This window comes from Falco peregrinus, chromosome 12 (assembly GCF_023634155.1).
Source record: "Falco peregrinus isolate bFalPer1 chromosome 12, bFalPer1.pri, whole genome shotgun sequence".
Lineage (NCBI taxonomy): Eukaryota > Metazoa > Chordata > Aves > Falconiformes > Falconidae > Falco > Falco peregrinus.
In genome coordinates this window covers 12451334-12472168 of record NC_073732.1, presented here as the reverse complement: position 1 = coordinate 12472168, position 20835 = coordinate 12451334, and the positions used below count along the sequence as shown (strand labels likewise).

The following is a 20835-nucleotide window of genomic DNA, read 5'->3' as shown; positions in this document are numbered from 1 at the left end:
TAAACACAATGGAAGTACAAAATAAATTATTATCAGGAAAAAAAATAATCCAGCTCTCACACAGAACTGTTTTATATAATTAACCAGACTTAAAACAACAAACTGTCAATGGTTTTGCTTAATATGCACCTACAAAATGTATTTCCGTTAACTGCTTTGATATGTAAATAACACAACTGAAAGATAAAAACTATATGCTCAGGTAAGACTCATTCGGCAATTAAAACTGTAAGAAAGCTGCAGCCCTTGACAGACAAGAATAATTTATGTTACTGAATCAATCTGAGTGTGTAACACGAGGTGTTTTCTGCTGTTTATGTGATTTTTAAGACTAAGAAAGAAATAAGTGGTAAGTGTTGGTTTCTGTGGCCCTTCTTCACTGAGAGGGACCTGCAGCCGAAAGCACAGTGTGGATGAAACCTAAGGGAACTTCAGTGTAGCAGATCTGTTCCTTGGAAATCGTCCCAGTTAAGCAGATGTGCTGTTGTCAGGATTCCAAACAAGTGGATGCTGTTGGAAAGGATTTTCACAACGTTAAAAATATGCTTCCCTCTGAGAAAGTTGTTGGTTGAGTAAAGAAAAGCTGTCATGATTTCTTACTGTGTTTCTGTTTTGGATCTCTTGGAAATAGATTAAAAAAACTCAAAAATAACATATTTGCAGTTCAGCTTGAGAATGAACTTTCTGTTTGTAGGATTTTGGACTGACAAAGAACAACTAAAGAAGCTAAGGCAAATAGAAGCAGTTTTTGAGCCCCAGAAGGACTCTGAGGAATACAGACCTGCTATGGATACCTGGCTACAAGCAATGAAACGCTCCCTACACTGGTAGAAATTGGCATTTTAATTACAGAAGAATTAAAATGTTTTAATTCATATTTATAAGATCTTGACATTAACAGGACAGTAAAAACAGTAAATGAAGTTTGTGATGGAATATATGTGAAGTTATACGGTACTTCAGTTACCCCCCTGCTGCTAGATTATTTGCTGCACCATAACGAACCTTCCTATCATCCCTATGACAGCTGTAGTCCAGCTGCAGCATTTGTGTCCCTTCAGTGACCTCCTTTGGGTGGCCCAGCTGCTTGAATCCTACCCTGTACTAGATAGAGATGGAGAGTTTTTTCCTCTGATGGGTTTTCTACTGAGGAACTTGTCTCCCTTTGGATCTTTACAATCTTTGGTATGTTAATCATTAAGAAAGGGTAAAAGGCACATATACTTCCCTAGGCATTTCTAAGAAACATAAAATGATTGTTCAGAGATAGGTTGTGATGAACTTGATTGTGTACAAAGATACTTTCTTATTAGTAGCCTCTTACTGCCTTTTGATTGACTTTTTAAGGAAGCATTTGACCCAGCTCTGTAATAATGTTTTTGTGCACTAAATTATAATGAAATACAAAAGGAAATATGCTTTCAGTATTCCATTAAAAAAAAAAAAAATCCTGGATTTTTGCAGCTGATGATTCCTATCTAGCTTGTAACTCAATTTTTTTAAAATTTTATAAAGACCAAAAGCTGTATTATCTGGCATGGCTAATACAAATACATTAGAAGTAGTTACAGGTATGCTGCCTAACTTGTAAAAATCCTTAACATTAGTATTTCAAGCCCATTGTTAAATCCAATTATTATTAGCTGAAAGGGGTCAAAAAGCTATTTTTGAAGCTATGAATTACTTGATATTTTTAAAACACATTTAATTATAATTTTTATGTATTTGTTTATCAGTAATGTTAAATTATAATGATTTTCTCAGGAGTATGTGTAAATCAGTTTCAAAAATGTGAAACGATTAAATATTTTCATTTCAGAGTAATGACAAATTCAAGCTGTGAGTGATTGTGTTACACACACACACTGGAGACAAGAAATTTTTATATTTAACATTATTGAAGAGGACCAAGGAACTATCATTCACCACTTCTTGTGCTGAAACATGGAAGTTCAAATCATACAGCATTGCCTTAGTTCCTTTCACAGTCATCTGTGAACTCAGCCATGAGTTGGAGCATCTACACTAGTGGTGGTATTCAGACTAGATCTGATTTGCCTGTCAGCCTTAGCTTGTCATACCATTTTTCTTGTTCTTCTGTTACTTTCTGACCTTCAACATGTGCTACATCTTGGCACTTTTTTTTGTTTTTTCCCTCTGGGGTATCCTTCAAGTTGCAGAGACCGTTCTCTCCTGAACCTACCTTGACAGGAATCCTGAAGTCCAGAAACAGTTCTGTGTGCTGATTTCTAGTAATAACAGCAGACTACATGACCTATATGGTTGACAGCTTTATAGACACTTTGGTTTGGCTGGTTTGTTTTGGACCATAATATATGGCTGTCCAGGTGCTAAGACTCTTAAAGTTTATTGATGAAATTCCCTCCACTCCTCCTCCTGCTGTAAGGTAAGAACATGTATTTACAGGATATCTGGAACCCTTGCTTTGCATCAACATCTGTGTTCAGATTGTGATTTTCTCTTGTCATCCCAACCTTGCAACCAAAGAAAGTGCTCATTGGCAAGAAGGTTCTTCTAGCCCGGCCAAACAGGGTTCCAGCCTGGCATTTTGGGCAGAAGTTTGTGACTCGGTCACTGGTATTCTACACTTTGTTCTCACTGAAGGAGTTTAGTTTCATCAGGGTCTGCCTAGGGATAATGTCCACCTATTACCCTCTTTATGAAGGCTTCTTGACTTACATTCACTTAATAGTTTTGTGATTTTGTTGGGTTTGATTAGGGCTCCCACAGTGTACCTAGATGGAGCTTTAATGGCAACTGAATCTGATTCTGCTCGGATTCCTTCACTGAAGGTATCTCAGCTAGCCACGCACCTTGCACGGCACCTGTACGTGGTGGTGGTCTTCATCCCAGCCGTAGCACAGCTAGAAAGATAGAAGATACACAAGACATTACATAGTTCTCTTGCTCTAGTGTCCTGGAGGACCTATTCTACATAACTGTTTACTGTTATTACTGTTTAATTGTAAGCAGAAAATTCACCCGTTTTACTGTCACTAGCCTCAAATCTACAGGAGACAAACCTCACTGCAAATTAAGAACGCCAACAAGGCCTTACTATATTGACCACCTGAGCCTTTCAAATGATCTGCAGAGTTGTGAGTTCTCCGTGGAGAGGTTCGAAGTAGTGAGGAAGGCTCTGCAGCAAACGGGGTGTCTAACCCTACCAAGATGGTGCAGCCCTCGGAGGTTACAGCATCTGCCACAGCTTGTGATGTTTAGTTGCCCAAAGACGGAACAGACTAATAGACAGCTTGAAGAAATTTGGTTACTGATCATTAAGCCTCTTTTGCTTGTCTGTTACAACAAAAATTGATTTTTATCTTCACAGGAAATTTTTAATATGCTGATTATCTTTAAGTGGTACCTGTTAATTGATAATGGATTTGAAATGAGTTTTAAGCAATTAGTTACGCTTTTACAGCTACTTTGCTGTCTCAGTTTTTGCTGTACAGAAGGGCATTAAGACCATTATAGAAACTCAGTCATACTAACTTTTATTTAAAATATTTAGATTTTTACCTCAGGAGTTGTTTTCATCAGTTTGAAAAGTATATATGAATTTTACCTTTGCTATCAGCTGAGTTTGATAGTAAAGATCATACAAACATTTGTAAATAATAACTAGCTTGTAGTTTTATCTTTTAAGAGAGACACCATGTTGATACTGTGAATGTTTTACTTAGGATTGGGTAGTAATGCACCTCATCAGGCATGTGAAGATTGGAAATTCAGTTGAGATGAGTTGATTATCCTTGGGCATCCTGTTTTCACAGGTACACATGGTGCTGATGGCAGATAATTTCATCCCAGTTTGGCAGTTTGATCATACATAACAACATACAGTCCTATTATATATGAGGGGGACTACATGGCATAAATCCCTCTAATGTTGGAGGGATCGCACTACTATTGGATTAATTACTGTGTGTCAAGAGAAAGGGCAGGTAAAATAGTTACCAGATAGCTGAAAAATGCTGAGCAGACGTCGTAGGAGTTTTCTTACATAACTAAGAAGAGAGTCGTGTTGGCTCTGTTTAAAATCTTACAGTAATGAACTTTGCCAAGATTTTTGAGTACCATTTTCTTTTAAGCGGTGTTTTCTTCTCTTGTGTAACAGCTAATGTTATGTAAAATTAATTCTGTTGCTCTTATCTGGTTTTTTGCAAGCACATTTATACTTACTTTCCTGTTGGAAGAAAGTAAAAAAAGGCAAGTACTGAGTTCCTGTTCCAGCCTGTTAGCTTCTTTTTGGCATAATCTCTGTAGCAAGATCCTTCAACTAGTGCCACTGTTTTCTTGATCAGGGCACAGTAGTGAGGCTTACCAGTTGAACAGCAGCCTTGGGAGAAAAGGTAAGAACCATTTTGTGCCAGTCAGTGGGCCACAGAATTGAGGGGGTTTTGTGCTCTTAATGCCAAGCCAACAAGTACAACAGTGATCCCCTCTTCAAACAGGTATCTCAGTATGGCAGGCTGAGTAAGGAAAGACAGTAGTGCTCTGGCCCTGAAGTTGGGCAGCAGTTTTTATAGGGAGGGCAAGTTCAGCGGGAGAAAAGAAGCAGGGGGAGCTGTTTTGGGTGGGTGTTTGTATACGTTGTCACAGCAAGGGTTGCAGGCTGGCAAGAAAGCAATGAAACTAGCAAGTGTTGAGAACTACTGCGTTGTGAAAGGGGAAGGTGGGGCATCTGAAAGGGATCTGACCAGCCAGGGGGAGCATGGTGGGAGACCACTGGCCGTTTCTGGAGACAGGAGAATTTCCCACAGTGCAGGTTTTACTGTAAGTAGCCTTAAACCCATGCCTTAGCGTGCCTAAAAGAAACTGTTCCAAGATGTGTTTCAATGCAGCCCTCATTCTGGGAGAAAGTTCGGGATTTGTGTTCTGAAAGACTGTGTTTTGGTTTAGAATGTTACAACAGTAGCATACTTGCTCTTCATGCAAACTGATCGTTATTTCAGCAGCTTCAGACTCAATAGTGTAAATGTATAGTCATGTCTTTCTGCAGTTGGCTGTTGAAAGCAAACAAACTACAGCAATGATCTAGCTCCTGTTTCTCTCCTTAATGGTTAAAATGCCTATTTTTCATGTTCCTCATCAGTTACAGTATCTGACTTCAGTCCATCAGTATTTTCTTACAGAAAAGTAAACAAACCAATGAACTACAAAGAGGTATTTGAAGTGTAAGTGTCGTTATCACAGCTGGATTTGAGTTCAGGTATTTGTTTAGCTCTGGTAACTTACTGAATAGTGCAATAAACCAGCCAACCTGGTTTGCTTCCGTTTTGCTTCCTTTTCTAAGGCAGCGCGTGCCTTCTGCGCTTGTGTCAGGGCATGCTTCGGTCTCCTTCATGTTAGCTGTTGTGGTTGTACCTGTTACAGGGGTCTCCAAGAGAAATACACAACAGGTTGCATTTTTTTTAATGCTTCCATGAAGTTATCTTGCACAACACTGCGAATGTTGATAAAGGTCTTGTTGCATGTGATGAAGGTATTTTATAGAGGATGAAAAGAAACTAAAAGCACAAAGTCAGCAGATTCCTGTGCACATGCTGGATTTTCAGTTCATGAACTATCCCTCTGAAGTAAACAGTTCTTGCTTGCCAGTGTTCTCCTTGCTCCTTCATTTCAGAATTCTCTTTTACAGGCTGAACAGCTGTTTGACGTTTCTTCCCTTTTTAGTAAAGGGGATAGGATCAAATATGTCTTTCTACAGTAATTAATGTTTTTTTAAGCAAGAAAAACACAAGTTTCATATGTTTGGTCTGCTCTGTGCACGGTCTAGAGGTTTCCACACCAGCGTCTGTTCCTGCATCCACATGAACCTTGCTTTGCTCCTCTTGCTCAGCAGCATTAAGGTGAATTTGTGTTACAGAAATCTGAAAAAGGGGTTGCTGTGTGCCTTGGCCGTGTGCCTGGCTCTGTAGGAGGAAGACTGTAAGAAAGCTTGCTTTGAATGGAACTAGTGCCGATCTTTTTTGGGTTTTAACTCCCTGGCGTGTTTTCTGTTCGTGCTCTCTCTGTAAGAATACTTCATCCTGCCTTGTTGAAATCAATTTTTACAAAAGGAAACGCTGAAAGCAAATACTTCCTCCAGCTCTGATCGTGGGCCCTACGCGCAGAGCTTGGGCTCGGTTCCCCGGGGCCCGACCCTCCCGGCGGGGGCAGAGGCGGGGGGCCAGCGCGCCGGTACCCTGTCCCTTTGTTAGCCAGAGCGCCTTTGTTTCCCAGGGAAGAAACTGCGGAGCCGCCGCAGGGCCCGTTACCGAACGCCCACCGTGCCCCAGGCTCCCCGAGCGCCGCCCCCGCCAGCGGCGCGACCGCGCTCCGTCACCTGAGGCGGGCGGACCCCGCGGCCCTGAGCACGGTAGCGCCAGCTCCCCGCGGGAGGGCTCGACCGGGCCTGCACCCCGCGCCACGCCGTTCCGTCTGTGCGAACACAATACGGGCGTCGCTAGGTGCCCCCGGCGGGCAGCGCCGGTAGCGGAGGGCGGCTGGGGCTGTGGGCGGCCCCCGCCCCAGAGCGGCCCGACCGGGGGCTGCCTGGGGAGGCGGTGGCCGTCGGTCCCGGCCGGCCACGCCCTTCCGCCCCGCCCCCTGCCCGTCGCCCCGCGGATTGGCGGGCGGCGTGTGTACACACACGGGATCGAGCCAATAGCGCGGGGAGGCCGCCTGACCTCACGCGGTGCGGCGGCCAATGGGCGCACCCGGTTGCCAGACGCCGCCAAGCTTGTGCGGGGGAGAAGGACCGGGGCAGCGCGCGGCGCGGCGGCGGAGCGAGGCGGCGAGTGGGGCCGGGCGCGGGGGGGGGGGGGTCGGGGGGGGGGGGAGCGCGCGGCGGCCGGGCTGGAGGCGCTGCGAGCGCTCGCGCTGCCACGCGCCGGGGCTCGCGGCCTGGCCCTGGTGGGCTCCCGTCCCCGGGGCCTCCTCGCGAGCGGTGGGTGCGCGGCGCCGGCCCGCCCGAGAGGCGTCGTCGGCGCGCGGGGCCGGGCGGAGCGGCTGGCTCCCTGCCGCGGCCGCCGGTGAGGGGCCGCCGCCGTCTCGTCGCCTCAGCGCCGCTGCCTAGGCCCGGCCCGCGCCACCGCCTTCCCTCCGCCTCCTCCCTCGCCGCTGCCGGGCCTGCGGGTAAGCGGGGAGCCGGGGCGGGGGGGGGACGGACGACGACGCAGGCTGTGAGGGAGGGCAGCGTCTTTCTTCCCGGCGGGGGGGGACGCCGCTTCCCGCGACGCCTAACGGCCGCCCCCCACCCCCACCCCCTCTCCCCTCCGGCTGGCGGCTCGGTCCCGCGGCCGCCCCCCGCCCTGGCCGTGCCGCACGCGGGGGAGGTGGCGGCGGGCGGCGGCTGCGTCCCGGGAGGGGCGCGAGCCGGTGCCTGACACCTGCGGGCGGCGGCGGGCCCGGCCGGCGGGTGACAGCCGCGCTGCCGGGCCGCCCGCGCCTCCATTGTGGGGAGCGCGCTGAGGGCGGCGGGCCCGGCCCGGCGGCGGGGCGGCCCCGGGCGGCTGCCGCGGTGGGGCAGGGGGCTGGCGGCCTGGGCGGCCCCCGCCGGGCGCGGGGCGGGTCGAGGAGGGGCCGGCCGGGGCCGCGGCCGCGCGGGGTACGGCCTGAACTCCGCAGCGTGGTGGTTGTGCCTGGCGGCTGTCGCCCCGAGAGGGCTGCTCCGGCGGCAGCAACAGCAAAACTTAACGCCTCTTCCTGCGCCCTTTGAGTTCCAGGCCTGCCCCGAGTCTCAGCCGCAAAGGGCCTGACGGCCAAATACAAATACCGGCTTTGGGAGTCGGAGTACAAACAATAGGAGGAAAATACGGAATAAGCAAACTTCCTTGAAATGTGGAGGAAAACCACATCAGAGAGCGTGCTCCCTCCCCGAGTGAAGGGGTGATGCTGAGCTGTCTAGCAGAGAGCTTATGCTGTTGTCCTCTGTAGAAAGGACTTTATGTTTATTTTCTCTGTAAATTTTTGAATTGGCAGAGAAAGTGAATAGTTTAAATTGATCTGATTTAACATACGGTCTAAAAATTAAAGTTTTTTACTTGGTCAGTTTTCATAATTTGGAAGTCAATTATTTTCGTGACTCTTCACTAATACTTCCAGCAGCTGATAGATTATTTTCTTTTCAACTGCTGTCACTGATGTAGTTTAATTAGGCTGACAAGAAGACAAAGCAAAACTTTGGAGGTTGTGTGATGTAAATACTTGTAACCTGATATAACATTTGGTTAAAAAATAATGTTGTTCTAGTATAAACTGAAAGATAAGTGAATAAATTTTTCTCCATTTCTTTACCCTTCCCGAATTAACTTTACTTCATTTGATTGTATTATATCCTCATACAAAAAAAATGTATGACTTGTACCCATGGGGCAAAGGCTCTTTGACAGATGATCAGTGTTACAGAACAAATGCAGCATGGTACTTAACAGCCCTTATTTGTGCCAATGCTATGTGTATGCAGAGATGTTTTGTACATAGTGAAGTACTGAATTTCAGGAACTTCTGTGCAAAACAGCATATAGGGTGCTACAAACAGCACTTTGAAGAAACATGAAAAAGTAAGGAAAAATTTGCATTATAGATAAGACAAGGCTTGGCAGGTGGGGTGGTCATAAAAGTAAAAAAGGATAAATTATTATCCTTTGAAAACTTTCTTGTGAAGTGAGTCTCATGCCTGTAGAAGAGGAAGGAGTAATAGGTCAAATGATGTAGTTGTATACTAGGAAAAAACTGAAAATTATTAAATATTAGCAAGTTTGTGTCATGGATGAATTTAAGAGTGATCTTATTTCACTGTGAAATTACTGGACTTTCCTATAACCACTTCCCGTTTGTACAGAAATCACTTTTATAACACAACAAAAACAAGCCATTTGACTTGAGCTATATTGATGTAATTAACTTCACAGAAAACATACACTCCTGATAGGAGTGCTCTTTATTGCTGCAGAGGGTTCTGGCTGGCAACCTCACTTTACAAAGTGATAAGGTGCAGTTTTCAATACAGCATCTTGACAGCAGCTATCCAGTGTAAAGGGGATAGGCCAAAGAAATCAGATGGGCAAAGGGCACAGTGGTGTTTTGCAAGGGATGTCAATACTATCGAAGACTTTTTTTTTATCTTTGTCTGCTCTCATATATGCTCTGCGCTATTGTAGGGGCCTCTAGTGCATCTGCACATGCTTCCTGGACAGTTGTGAGCACCCTCACAGCGCAAAAAAAGAGGAAGCAAAATTCCATCTTTCCATCCCCTTCAAGAATTCATGGTGTTATTTGGTTTAAGTGTGCAGAACTCTTCACTGCCTACAGGCAAGTTTAGTGCAAATCTCTAAAAGCAATAGAATAGTGACCTGGTACAGTTGGGAGGCGGAAGCTACAGCCTATACTATATAGACAGTAATATTTTAAACTTGTGCATCCTAATGTGGAGTAGAATGAGTTCTTTAGTTAGAGCTAGTCTAAGTCAGTTCTTGGAATTGCATTTTTTCTGATGTACTACCTAAAAATAGGGTTCTTAGGGTTGTCTTTATTAAACGACAATTTCTTAAATTGTTCTCTCTTTCTACATACTTCTTGGTGAAATGATTAAGAATTTCTCTTCTATCTTCCCAATCACATTCACAGGGCATGACTAATAATGAATCAACGGTGAATCTTGAAACAGGGAAAATAAACTGTCTAGTCTCGTGCAAGGAAATACACTTGTGGATTTCTCGCATGCAAAGCCAAGAAGCCACTGGAGTCAGACATTTATCACAAAATTTTAGGTATTCATTGGAAAAAGTGGAGATATCTTGGTGTGGTAGCAGTATGTATACTGGCTCAGAGCTGATAGTATAAACGCCTGTCGAAGGATCTGAAAAACTAAGCATAGGCTAGGAAATATGTAAAAAGGTGCAGGTGTGGTAGGGAGTGACAGTTTTTTAACAACTTCCTGGTTTGATTGTTTATGTGGTGTTTGTAGCATCCAGTGTTGAACTGATACCAATTCTTTTCCCCTCCCTGTCACTTGATTTGTAGACTATAGCTCTTTCGCAAAAAGGTGACACAGTAGTAAGTGATCTTACTGTTACAGTTTCATTAACGGAACTTTTTTGCTACTTTGTCTGATTTCCTGAGCACAGTTTCCAATAAAGGTCTTTACAGACTGTTCAAGTTTCATACTTTCCAATATTAATAGCATTTAAAAAACCAGTCTAAGCAAATCAAACTGTATGCCTATGATAGTTCAGTTTGGAAGACTACTATATATTGTAATATAAGCTAATAATGTGTGTACTAATATATGTGTTAGTAGGATCTGTAACAAAAACATAGCTTTCTAGAATGTCATATTTCTAGTGAAATACAGAATAGTAATTAAATGAAAAGGGATGTTATTTGAAATAACTGCTAGATCTGACTATTTACATACTACTGTTGAAGTTCTTTGCCTTTCAGAACACAGCCTGCAGAATCCAAAGCCTACTGCATAGTAGCATTTTGATAATACTTGTTGTTACTGAAACCTATAGAAATTTTTAGGTTTTTGCAGCACTAACTTGGTGATAAAATAATGCTTTAGATAGCTCACATTAGTATTGGCTGTCACAATAGAGACTGAAACTAAGCTGGAAAAAGATAAGCATTGGTTTTGTTAGTACCCTTGGTTGTGAGCTGCAGCAATTCAGGTGTTGATGCAATTTCATTATTTCTGACTTCGTGATAATGTTTAAAAGAGAGGTAGAAGACAACTTGATACTGTTAACTTCACAGATCAGTTAAGCATGAATTGCAGAGGGGGCTCCTTTAGAGGTATCTTTGAAGGCAATATCCAGGGTCCCCATGGCACTGTGATCTTCCTGGTTTACAGTCTTTAGGATATTTGATAGACACTAACAGGCAAGTTTTTCACAAAGCTTCTAAACGTGCTGTTGCTTAACAGCTTCTAGAAATAATCCATTTTATAAAGATGATGTTCCTTTTCTTTTGACTGGTTTTACATCATTGCAGTCAGTGAAATTTTACAGAACAGTGGTAAGAGGAAGCAGTGATGGTAGTTGAGATTATGCTGCTTCTCCTGTTCCTAGATAGCTGTTGTCCTAACAGTGAACGGGGTGCCTGTGTCCCAAACGTTTTTGTTAACTTCTGTAGACTGAAGTCCATTTGTGAATGTAATTCTGGTCTTGCAGCTTGATTATTTTTTTTCCCTGTTAAAGTTAGGGCATGTTCTGCTGTTTGGTAAGTCAGGTTTCTCCTGTTTCATCAGGTTCCTGTTGCTGCCAGATTTGCCTCAGTTTGGGTGGGAATAGCAAATGATTGAATTCTGTCTTACGATCTCTTTAGTTCTTTTGTTCCACAGAGGCCCTTACTACTAACCTCTGTTTGGGTGACTATATCATCTGGGAAGGTGCATGAAAAGGTTGCTTTGGTAGGAACTCATAGTTTGTTTCTTCATGGTATGTTAGATGTGTTCTGCATGAGTAAATGACCATTTTTGTTCACTGTTTTGTTACTGGGAATTTCAGCCCAAGATGTAAGTGTAAAAAAAGTCACAAGAATAAAGTCATATGTTCAGAATGAAGCTGGCAGGTTGCTACAAGTATGCCCTGTTTTTCAGGCTATGAACTTTTAGTGAAGTTGCATAGATGAATTCTTCAACTTGGTAGCAGCTATTATAATGATATTTGTGGGAATTAAAGTCTTAAAGCAAATGTATCAGTATTTGTTCATTAAAGCTTGTGAATTCCAGGCCATTAATATATTAAAAGTCACTTGTGAGTCATAATGGTCATCCAAGTATTAAACCTTTCCTATCTGACCAATAGCTGTAATTACCAGAATAACAGTAATTGACCTTTAATAGAAATTATGGTGGTAAAATAACCAATAATTATGAATGAGATTAGGAACTGAAAGTGAAAGTGAGTTTATGTCCCCAGAGTGAAATAAAAACCCTTTGTGTACATGGGCTCTCCATTTATTGTAAGGAAAGAGGTAACTTTTCCTTTCATTGTAGACTTGACCTTGAGACTTGAGCAGCTTAAAAAATATATTTCTGTTCTCTTAAATGTGCAATCTGATTGTCGTAAGCTTCAGTTTATTTAAAATATAACATAATTGTAAATACATTTAGAATTTTTTTTTAAAATTTAATAACTTTGTATATACAACTGGTAAAATTTCAAGCTGTGTATTGATTCTATGTAACAGCAGGCATCTTCTGTCCGTCAAAAGCAAGTTATTCATCCTGCTTCTTGCTGTATAAGAAATTGGAAAAACTATGATCTGAAGACATAACATCCCTCTTCTTCCTAATGGGTTTTTGAAGCATGCACAGACTCCAGTGAACTCTTAAAAAGCATGGAGTAGTCTTCATACAAACAAACCATATCCAATCTATTGTCACATTTCAATCCTTAAGTAAATTTTCAGGAGATCATAAATGCTTTTTTTTTGGAAAGAGTCATGATGGTTCTGCAAACCAGACTGAGCTGAGCAGTTTGCTAAGTGCAAAGGGTTAGTCCTGTCCTTGTCCTGTGCACAGGCCTAGATGGTCATCTGAACTTCCAGTGGGTTTCAGCATATGGAAAACTTTCTTCTTCCCCCTTTCAGCCCCATTGTTGCTATTCTGACAATATTAGAACTAAATTGGTTCATTGAGGTAGTCAGGTAGAAATGGGAGCTGTTGAAAGCACATAGCATGGGGAAGGAATGTGAAGCAGAACAAGTAGGGCAAAGTGAGAAAACCCTTTTAGTAATGATAGCAGGGATAGGATCTTGCATCAGTGCAATTTGTTTCATGGAACTGTATCCTTTAGATAATTTTGCGTGCTATAATCAGTATTTGAGAGCTTGTGCATCACTAGAAAAATTCCCTTTTGCCTTTGAATTTAATTATAACTAAAAAAGCATTAAATTTTTTGTAACCTTTACCCTTCGGTGAACAGTGTCATAATCTTCAATCCATGCAAAAGTAGAGTTAATTATGGCTTTAAACTAGAACAAAGCTTCTAGCAAATTACAAGGAGAATGTACGAAATAGTAACTAAGTCTCCATCATCAAGTTCTTTATCCCTATATAACTTGGTGATTTTTAATTAAATGCAAATGTAAAATTATCTTCAGTTCACTGGATGTTAAGATGCTTTCAGCTGCAGGGTGTAGACAAAAGTGTATCTCAGCAGGGTGGTTGAACTGTTCCATGTGTTTATCAAAGTACTGATAACTCCGGAAATTTTAAAATCTCAAAATTAAAACTCATTACAAGACCAGATTAATATCTAGAGCATTCTCTGATACATCATGCAGTATGCAAGCTGGTGATAGCAAGAAGCTTGTTTGACGTCTCAGTAGTCAAAAAAGATTTTTTCAACTGAGCGTAATTGAAAGAGGAGCTAATCTATTATTGGCAATGCACAAAGACTGTCTTAGCAAGATATTGTAGTCATTCATATGGATCACTAAATTTTTTTCAAATGTCAATCCATTACTAACAGGAAACTTCTTCAGGCAAAAAATATGTTTGTAAAAACACAGCGTGCTCTTTACTCTGAAAAGAAGTTGTACCTGCCTTTTCCCATGGAAGCAGTAGATTCCCAAATGTTGTGCCCTGTGTAGTAGTTGGCTATGGAAAAAACCCTGGGCTAGAAACCTAGTTAGAGAGCAAAAGGTGAGCTTACACAATAGGTTGTCTACTTAAAAGAATGGCAGCTAAATTTCTGTTAATTCCAAATGTATCTGTGCATATCTGTGCTGATAAAAATGTCTATAAAACTCAAAAATTTTAGATCATCTTACTTTAAGGGCTGCATGGATGTTATCTGCTGTTCTGATGTTAAGCCGTATGAACTTTTATCTTGAATGACAGTAGACTAGTTTGGGGAATTAAAATGAGCTTTCAGAGGTTCAGCTACCTGAGATTATTCCACATGTTTAATGTAACATCCTCCTTATTTGAGCAGTAAGGGACATGCTTCACCTTGTTGGTTGTGAAATAAGCCATGAGTGCTGCTTCTATTCTTACACACATGGTTTACCACTAGTATTTACATGACATCGGGCATGCCTAAGAGCATGCCTAACAAACTGAGTCCCTTGAGGGAAGGAATACCTAGTTCCGGGTTGATGGGATTTGGGTCTCGGCACTGTCAGGACTGCACAAGCAGCAGAACTTGAGGCTCAACGGTGCTGTTAAGTGCATGGAGACTTCAGGCATTTTCATCTAGGGGAGAGTTTGATTACAGCTTTGGATTTTGTTCTTGTGTTGTGTGTTCTTGTCACTTGTACATCCACTCAGACCTGTTTTCATCCCTGGGGTTCAAGATATTCAGTAGCCTCCATCAACAGTGCTTTTGCTAGTCATGTTATAATATCTACAACAGTGAGAATAAATATCACAGGCAGTGGGATTAACGGGGATGTAGCATTTGGGATCAAGTCTGAGAGTATTGTAGGGGATCTGATTAGTTTGTTGCCTCAATATATACAGCAAGAGGTTCTTAAAGGGGCATTTCCCCTTACGTGCTTTTATCAAACCACAGTACATGTGAGTTATTAGTTAAGTGCTACAGTTTATACCAATTGAACTTACATGTAGGCCTTGTCTAGTCTTCCAGGTTTTTTGTGCTGTGTAAATCTGAGTCATGATAACTGCTGTTATCAGGAGGTGTCGGTTAATTTGTTCTGATCACACATTGGCATTTTGCTCAGTCACATAACTTGGGAGAACCTGGTCAATTGCAGGTACTTACTTGGTTCTCTTCCTTCAGATTTCTTCTGTCACCTGGTTTCCCCAAACTACAAGATGAGAACCTCACTTTCAAATTAGGTTTCAGTTATTGTATCTTCCATTTGCATCTTGGTTTAAAGTGGTCATGCTTACTTTGTTTTCGTGTCACGTAGTAGTGAAAACTTCTGTATTTTGGATTCGTAGGTTGCAGTCTCTTAAGTCACATAAAAATGATTAAACAATGAAGCTTTTAAACTCACTACTCTTAAGTTATTTTATTTTGTTAAAAACTCCTCATATAATTTAGCAGTCAAGTCACTTAGATTTCCTTTGGTCAGTCTCTCTAATTACCTTGTCTGTTATATACAAGGGCTTTTTTGAAGGCATCCAGTGGCTTACAGTAAAAACTGGAAAAATAAGTTTAGTACCTACAAGACCTTCATCAAACACATCATGGTGGGAGTTCCTTTCCGATTTTCCTAAGAGCTACTTTCTAATACTATTTTCAAAATAAAAATTTGATATTTGATAATCTGGTCTTGTAATAATAAAAATTACCTGTGTGATAACTGAAGATGGTGACTTATTTCCCATTCTGTGTATGCAGCTTGTTGAATACACCCCTTGGTTGGCTTTTTGAAGTTCTACATTAAATGACAAGCTGGATGTTATATGGACATGGATATTCCTGCCTTTTGCAGTTTGTAGGCCAAGTTTATTTGTTGTGTACGTAAATAAAGGATAAAACTGGGACTTAAGTCATCTGAAGAAGACTCGGGAAAAAAGTTGACAAATCAATGGCATCTTCTTATAGAGATGCAAAATCTGTAATTTAAATTGCAGAAATCTGGTAACAAAGTTGTATTTTTGTTTCTCGGGGTGCCAATACATTAATTTGGCTAGTACACACAGATATTTTCACTAAAATTGACCGTTTTTAATCTCAGTCGCTTCAAAAGGGAGTTGGATATTGAAATGTTTTGTAGGAATAAGATGGGGAGACACTTCCTGGGAGCAGGTGGATTTCTGATAAGTACTTTGTAATTTTGAAATTTTCCTGGTCTGAAAACTGAGACAGAGTGAAGCAACATATGTGTAACACATGGTCTGATCCATGTAGGTGCTGTGCATAAATTAGTGGTTTAAAACTGAGCTTGTACTGATTGATAAGGAATCATTTTGTTACTGCTGTCTTCTGAAATGAGCCTTGCAGTACCATAGCTTGAAGGTTAGTAATATAGAGAGGGGTGTGAAGAATATAAACTAATTTCTAGTAGAAAGGCTGGCATTACTTTTTTTTTTTTTGAAACTGGTGACACTTTCTTTCCTCTTAACTGACCCAGTTACTCTGAATAATTTTCACTTTGCAATACTCTTGATCAAGTAACTGAAAAAACTCCTTGGTGATGACAAAGATCATTCTGGTATACTAAAACACCTACATCATCTTCTGTGTTCCATGAAGACTTTTCATCATAACAATTTAGGTAACTGTCCAATAGTTGTCTTAATTTGTAGTTGTTTAACACTGATGTAATACTTACACAAATGGCACTTTCTGTTGAGAAGTGGAAGTGGCCTCTGGGACTGGAGAGAATCTTTGTGTGATGCTGGTCTGTGTGAAGTACTGATAAGAACTGGAGAAAGCTAAAGAAAACCAGGATAAGTTTGGTAAAACTTAATTTTCAGGGACAGAAAATTGACAGTTATGGTACAGGGCTTTTCTGCTGTTAGGTTTTAGCCAGTATGTATATCTTAAAAGGGATAATTTAAAAATAAGATTTTGTACCATGGAAAATAAACCTAGGAAAGAATATGATATTTTTCTGCAGATAACTGCTTACTGTTTTGCATTGTTTCTTGTGCTGGGATTCAGCTTCAGTATCACTGAAATTCAGAATAGATCTGGCTTTTAACTTGCAACAGGAATAGGTACATGTAAACACTCTTGTACTGTTTTGTTGTAACTAGAGCTTTATTATCTGGGCTTTTGTAAATTTAATGCCATTTAATGCCAGACTGGATTTTTAATGTTATTGGTATAAGTGATTAGACAACATATGTTCTAGAAACTTTTAACTCGAACGTTTACAAAGTTGGACAGTTCAGTTGATTCACTGTACTGTGCAGTATCTGACCAAAAAGCAAAATTATGGGAGTGGTTTATAAACCAAGGCTTAGGTTATGAAGGGACAACCTTAGTTCAAATAAAGCAATCTCTGTGTTTTATGTACTTTGGGCTCTGAACCTGTCTTTATGCAGCCTCATTTCAGTAGAAACCAGCTAAAGAACAAAAAGGTTGAGTGTTACGTTTCTCTATCTGTGTGGTGCAAGCTGTCAAACAGCAATTAGGAATGAAGAGAACCTCCATTTTGAGGCCATCTGTGTAGGTTCTTTTGTCTGAACCTGACAAGAGGTCGTGGCAGATGGTGGGGTCACAAAGTCTGGCTTCTTGAGCTTGACAAAATGTGTTCATAAAGCTGGAAGAAAACCAACTGTTCCTACTGGCTGAAGAGCATTGTGGCAAAGGACTGTAATAGTTTATGGACAATACCTTCTGGATCACTAAGCTTGACAGCAAATAACTTGTTGAAGATGAAACTAGTTTGCTTATCTGTAAACAGGTTAAAACTGGTTAGCAAATGTATTCTTAACTGTGTTTTATTTGAGTAAATTACTTGTAAAGCCTCTTAAAGCAAGAGGGGGAGGTCAAACTGCATAATGAATTTTGGCCAGAGCTCCAGATGATGTATTTGAAGAGCTTGTGTGGGAAGAGGAGGAAGGTAGAAAAAGATAAGGCACATAAATCAGAATTTTCAGATGCAATGCAAGGATTCAGTATTTGGTCTTTGCTGTGACCACTGTAGGTTTATGGCTTTTCTGTGGCTCTTCAAGTTTCAGGATTGCTACGCAGAGCCAGTAGTCCCTTTCCCCAGGGTGTGAATACATATATCTCTGTAATGCGCTCTCAGAAAGCAGAGGAAAAAGTTTATTATTTTCTTGGATGTTTTATTGTGAAACTAAAACTTACAGTTTTCGTGGGAGAGTGTCTTAGTAGACAGAATTGTGTGGTGTTCATATGCTGGAGTAACTGCTTAATTATGGTTGCAATAAATAGGGGCATTAAGGAAGAGAAATACAACTCATTCAACAGGAAATGGAGAACACCTCTAAGTTGAACAAAATGTTTACCACTAACTCTAATGACAGTTTAATTGATATGATGACTGAATAAACCCAGAAATCTACAGAAACATCCTAGAATTTAAAATTCTTCTGGATTGTCCAAAATCACTAATGCAGTGATGGTAGAGTTCCCCGTTAGCTATGCACACTACTGAAACGGTTTCTGGCGCTTTTCTAGGAGGGAGGTGGAGACACTGGCATTTCTTAGACCTTCTGTAGGTTAAAAACCAGAGGAAACAGCATAAATTGCACCCTGCGTTTTTAGCTAGTGAGTTCTGCTGTAAGTGGTCATGACTTATATTTGGTAACTAGTTTAGGCATCTTTCAAAAGATCTTTCAAAAGATCTGACTGAATTGATTCCACACTTGAAAGTGCGAACAGGTCTTCCTTTCTTATACATCCAAGTGCAATTCAGATGTCTTTTGTAGTCCCATTTTTTTAACAGCAAGTAGTACTTACAAAGTACTTTTGAAGTACTTAAACCCTTTGTCAAGTTAATTCTATCTTTAAATTGGTTTGTGCTCCCAGCATTGACTTGTTTCGTTTCGGGGTTTTTTTTGTTAACATTGTAACTTGTTTTGTTCCGTTTTCTGTAAGACTTTTGGAAGCTTTGATTGAAAGAACAAGTCACTTCAAGTACTTTCAGTATACCAAAATGTTTGTCTCTTCCTGGAATTCTAATATGATAATTCTAATTACATAGGTTTAATAAAAAAGCCTGAAAATACTAAAAAGATGAGTTTGAACGGGAATGTTTTTTCTTGGATGTTTCCTAGAAGTACTTAATATTTGCTGTGTATATATATTTCATAGTATTTCCTACTTTTTATCAGAATCTTTGGATGTCTGCAGTGATGCAATTAGAAGCTTTCTCTGTTGTTGGAGCCTAAAGAGACACGATGGAGAGAATTAATTCACTTCCAGTTTTCAGAGTCAGTCTGCATTAGATGCAAATGATTGCATGGTTTTAATTACAAGATTTTAGTAATGGTATGACGTACTTTGCTAGCACGTTAATGTAGTTAGGCCTCTGTGTAAATTGGGCCTTTATCTATAAGATTACTCTGCCTGTTACAGGCAGTGTACATTTCTAGTATCTGTGCAGGACCTGACTACTGTGCTGATTGATTTTATCAAAAAGTGTAAAAGAAAAAACCTGTCCTCTGGAGATGCAGAGCTTCAGCTTGAGAGGTAACTGAAAATGTATTTATACTAAGATATTTTATTAATTTTCTTACAGGATGTTCATTTTAAAGATTCTGTGAAGATGAAAAGGCGTATCTTATGGTTTTACGGAATATAAAGCAATACTGTCTGACATGACGGCAAAAAATGTAAGTACAGTTCTACAACATGTATTACTTTTTTTACATATATGTATATATATTGGCGTGCTGCCAGTCACTTCTAGCTTTCAGAATTTGAAGGTCTTTGTGTTTGATTTCTTGTATTTGTCTGTACAAGAAATCAAACACACAGACTTTCAAATTCAAAAAATCTTGTCTTATTTTTGTATATCACAAATGCATACCCCATAATCTTCTGCAGTATTTTGATAAATGTAAACTGGTTAGAAGCTCTTTAAGGATGTGGAGTTTCCTCAGCTGTAGATCAGGTTGATAACTGGGGAAATGCTTTATGCTGTTTTGTTACTGATCCTTATGGGTCCCTTCCAACTTGAGATAGTCTTTGACATATTCTATGATTCCTATAACATTACTCCAAATTTATCAGAGAGCTTCTCATTTTTTTGAAGCATCTCACCTTTGACCGGGGGAAAATCCTTCTACTGAGTCTAAGTCTCAAAACTCAAGAAAGAATGTAAAGGTGGCATATTTTTTTACTAATGTTGGTACACTTACGGTTTCTGGAAGACTGAGGGCCTTCCTGTTTCTTTGCCGCGTTAACAAGCCTCTAATGTGGTGTCTAGAGGCTCTATATTTGACTCCCCTATTGTGATTTCTGAGGAAGCTTATGAAATGTCTAACGTTCTGACCTTACTTTTCTGCCTAAATATCTGTGCTTCCTGAGGTACACAATTTGTGTGGAGAACAGTTCTGATTAAGCTTGGTGGTCAGTGAGGTGAATATGACTTCAGGCCCCAGGCAGTTTACTTGTTGACTGCCTTTGATAGGGCATCCTGCAGTCTAATTAAATCTGGACAGGTTTAGGAACCAACACAGCTCAGGAAGTACCCCACAGGAAAAGTGCAGATAGCCCTAGGGTGGCTCTCTGTTAAGTAACTGCAAAAGCTTTTGTGCATTTTTGGTTAGATTCATGCCAAGGGCATAGTTCGGTTAAATTAATTCTCAAGTCTCAGAATGGTCTTTTTTGTGGGCTTTATTAATAGTTTTATTTGGTGTGTAGTTCCAGGTAAGGCTTTCAGATGTCTTAGATCTGTTTGATTCAAGCTGACCACACCAGAAAATAAATTGATCTGTGTATGCAAAGCCCTTGACTTACTTATTTCATAGGCCGTATTCAACTGTAGTATAAATAAGTAATTCTACTGATGTATGTGGAATAGCTGCAGAAATCCAAATCATTTGTGGTTTTGACCTTTTGTTCAATGCAGTCAAAAGATAAATACCAATGCCAGTAAAATCCATGGAGTGTTATGTGATAAGGTCATAGAGTGACATACGTTGGAAGGCATCTCAAGAGGCCATCTACTCTGGTGCTTTGCATAAGGCTTTTTGACACTTGGATTCAGAGCCCAATTGCTCCCTGCTTTGTTAGGGCTGCTCAGGGCTTTGGGGTTTGAAAACCTTTGAGGACAGATACAGGACGTTGTCTGAGCAACATGCTCTTGTGCTGAATACAAAAATATGTTTTTGTTGTTGGCTTTAATGCAACGCTGTAGTTATTTTATAGAGTAAATATTTTATTGGTATGTATGCTTTGAAATTTTGCATATTAAACTATG

General features: G+C 40.8%; 2 protein-coding genes across 6 annotated transcripts in view; both read left to right on the top strand.

The window, feature by feature from the left end:
* Positions 1-6580, top strand: part of GK5 (glycerol kinase 5) — a 29315-nt gene extending 22735 nt beyond the window's left edge. The window contains exons 16-17 of one of the 2 annotated variants that reach the window (XM_055816814.1): positions 695-827; positions 1820-6580. In XM_055816814.1, the coding sequence (XP_055672789.1) occupies positions 695-827; position 1820 (134 nt within the window). In that variant the 3' untranslated portion in view covers positions 1821-6580. Of the gene's footprint in view, positions 1-694; positions 937-1819 lie in introns of those variants that run through there. The other variant, XM_055816813.1, reaches the window with a different exon arrangement.
* Positions 6581-6730: 150 nt separating this feature from the next.
* TFDP2 (transcription factor Dp-2) overlaps positions 6731-20835 on the top strand; it is a 63163-nt gene continuing 49058 nt past the window's right edge. For 2 of the 4 annotated variants that reach the window (XM_055816988.1, XM_055816986.1), the window contains exons 1-2: positions 6839-7143; positions 19150-19243. In XM_055816988.1, the coding sequence (XP_055672963.1) occupies positions 19229-19243 (15 nt within the window). In that variant the 5' untranslated portion in view covers positions 6839-7143; positions 19150-19228. Of the gene's footprint in view, positions 6803-6838; positions 7144-19149; positions 19244-20835 lie in introns of those variants that run through there. The other 2 variants (XM_055816987.1, XM_055816989.1) reach the window with 2 other exon arrangements.